The 1,542-nt window shown below is 29.5% G+C and overlaps 1 protein-coding gene across 1 annotated transcript in view; it reads right to left on the minus strand.

Moving 5' to 3' along the window:
- BRWD3 (bromodomain and WD repeat domain containing 3) overlaps nucleotides 1-1,542 on the minus strand; it is a gene marked incomplete at both ends in the record, with an annotated part of 145,811 nt that overhangs the window by 130,025 nt on the left and 14,244 nt on the right. Inside the window, 1 exon segment of the mRNA XM_077779436.1 lies at nucleotides 670-768. Coding sequence (XP_077635562.1) covers nucleotides 670-768 — 99 coding nt within the window.

The raw sequence follows: 1,542 nt of genomic DNA on the forward strand, positions 1-1,542 counted from the left end.
AGGGAAGAACAGTGGCAATTACTCATCTAGCTGTATGGTTTTGTACACTGTTTTTAAGGGTTAACTTTTAGTACAAATGGTTTTGTAGCTAGATCTCCTTGGATACCACTACTAGTATTTCTTTCTAATGGTCTGGTCAGAGACGTCCCAGTAATAATCTAAATGTAACATGTGAATTTTACTAAACTAAAAATGGGAAGGGTGATTTTTTTTGTTTTAATAAAGACATATAAAATTTAAGACATCATTATGTTTAGTAAAGCAGAATGAATTATGTTTTGTTCTGTAAGCTACCTTTATATAGTTCCATGTAAAATCTTTAAGTTCAGCACATAGATATGTAAATAGACATCCATATGGCTAAAAATTCCTATACTATATATACCAGAAAATGCTTCTGCTAAGAAGAAGGAAGTGAAGAGGGAAGGCAGGTAGGAAGGAAGGAACGAAGGACAGATGAAAGAAAACAAAACTAAATCTCAAAACCATAATTATATTTGATTTAAGTAAAAATGCTTTAAAAAGTTGGACCAACCATAAAACTCCTCAAGAATGTAAGCAGTTTGTTTATACTTCAAATTTAATTCTGGTACCTATTTTTGGCATTATAGTGATTTCAGGAAAAAACAAATCAAGAATATGTTTATAGCTCACATGGACATTACTCACCCACATTTGGAGGTTTCACATAATTTACAGGTAGTTCTGGAGGTCTGCCTCTATGTAGAGCTGCAAAAGCAGATCCATTCCATAGTGTACTCTTACAGTCTATACAAAAGGATTCAAGCATTAGTCAAGAAATAGAAGTGTTTTTTTTTTTAATTGTACCTCAGAGGTAAATGTCTGTTTTCAATTTCATTTGTTGGAATACATTTTTAACTATTAACACAATAAAAATCACATGCATATTTTTAAACATGATATAAACTATATTATCACTGGTAAATACCAACACTTTAATATACACCAGGATATTTTACTTCTGTGCTGATCTAGAACTAAAGCTTTTATTATGCATGTATTTGAATCTTATGCAAATATGTAATGGATTAATAATGTTTTAAGTTTTTACTGGTCCTTCTTGATCTTTAGGTTTATACATTTCTACTCATATAAAACTTATAGGTTATGACTATAGCACAAGTATTCCAGGTAAAATTCAGAAAAATTTATACTTGGTGCATACTCACATTATGGGGTACCTGGCAATTGTGCCATAACAGATAACAATACTGCATATCAGATGATAACTGACTATATATATCTGTGTTTTTTGTATTTGATGTTTATGTCAAAAAACTCTAGCAAATATGAAATATTCTTACTAATTCAACTGTAATACAAAAATATTCTATACTCTCTTGAAAGCTTTCAAATTAACTGATTTGAAGAATTTACTTAAATTATGAAATGAGATGTTTAAAACTGGTATTTTTAAAACCATTTACCTTTGTGAATTAGAATTTAAAAACATTATGCTAATAAAACAAAACACAGAAGTAAACTGGTTGCTAGACCTGAAGTATTTAGTATACTAGAAGA

The sequence above is a fragment of the Crocuta crocuta genome, unplaced genomic scaffold (assembly GCF_008692635.1).
Source record: "Crocuta crocuta isolate KB4526 unplaced genomic scaffold, BGI_CrCroc_1.0 scaffold2236, whole genome shotgun sequence".
NCBI classification, from domain to species: domain Eukaryota; kingdom Metazoa; phylum Chordata; class Mammalia; order Carnivora; family Hyaenidae; genus Crocuta; species Crocuta crocuta.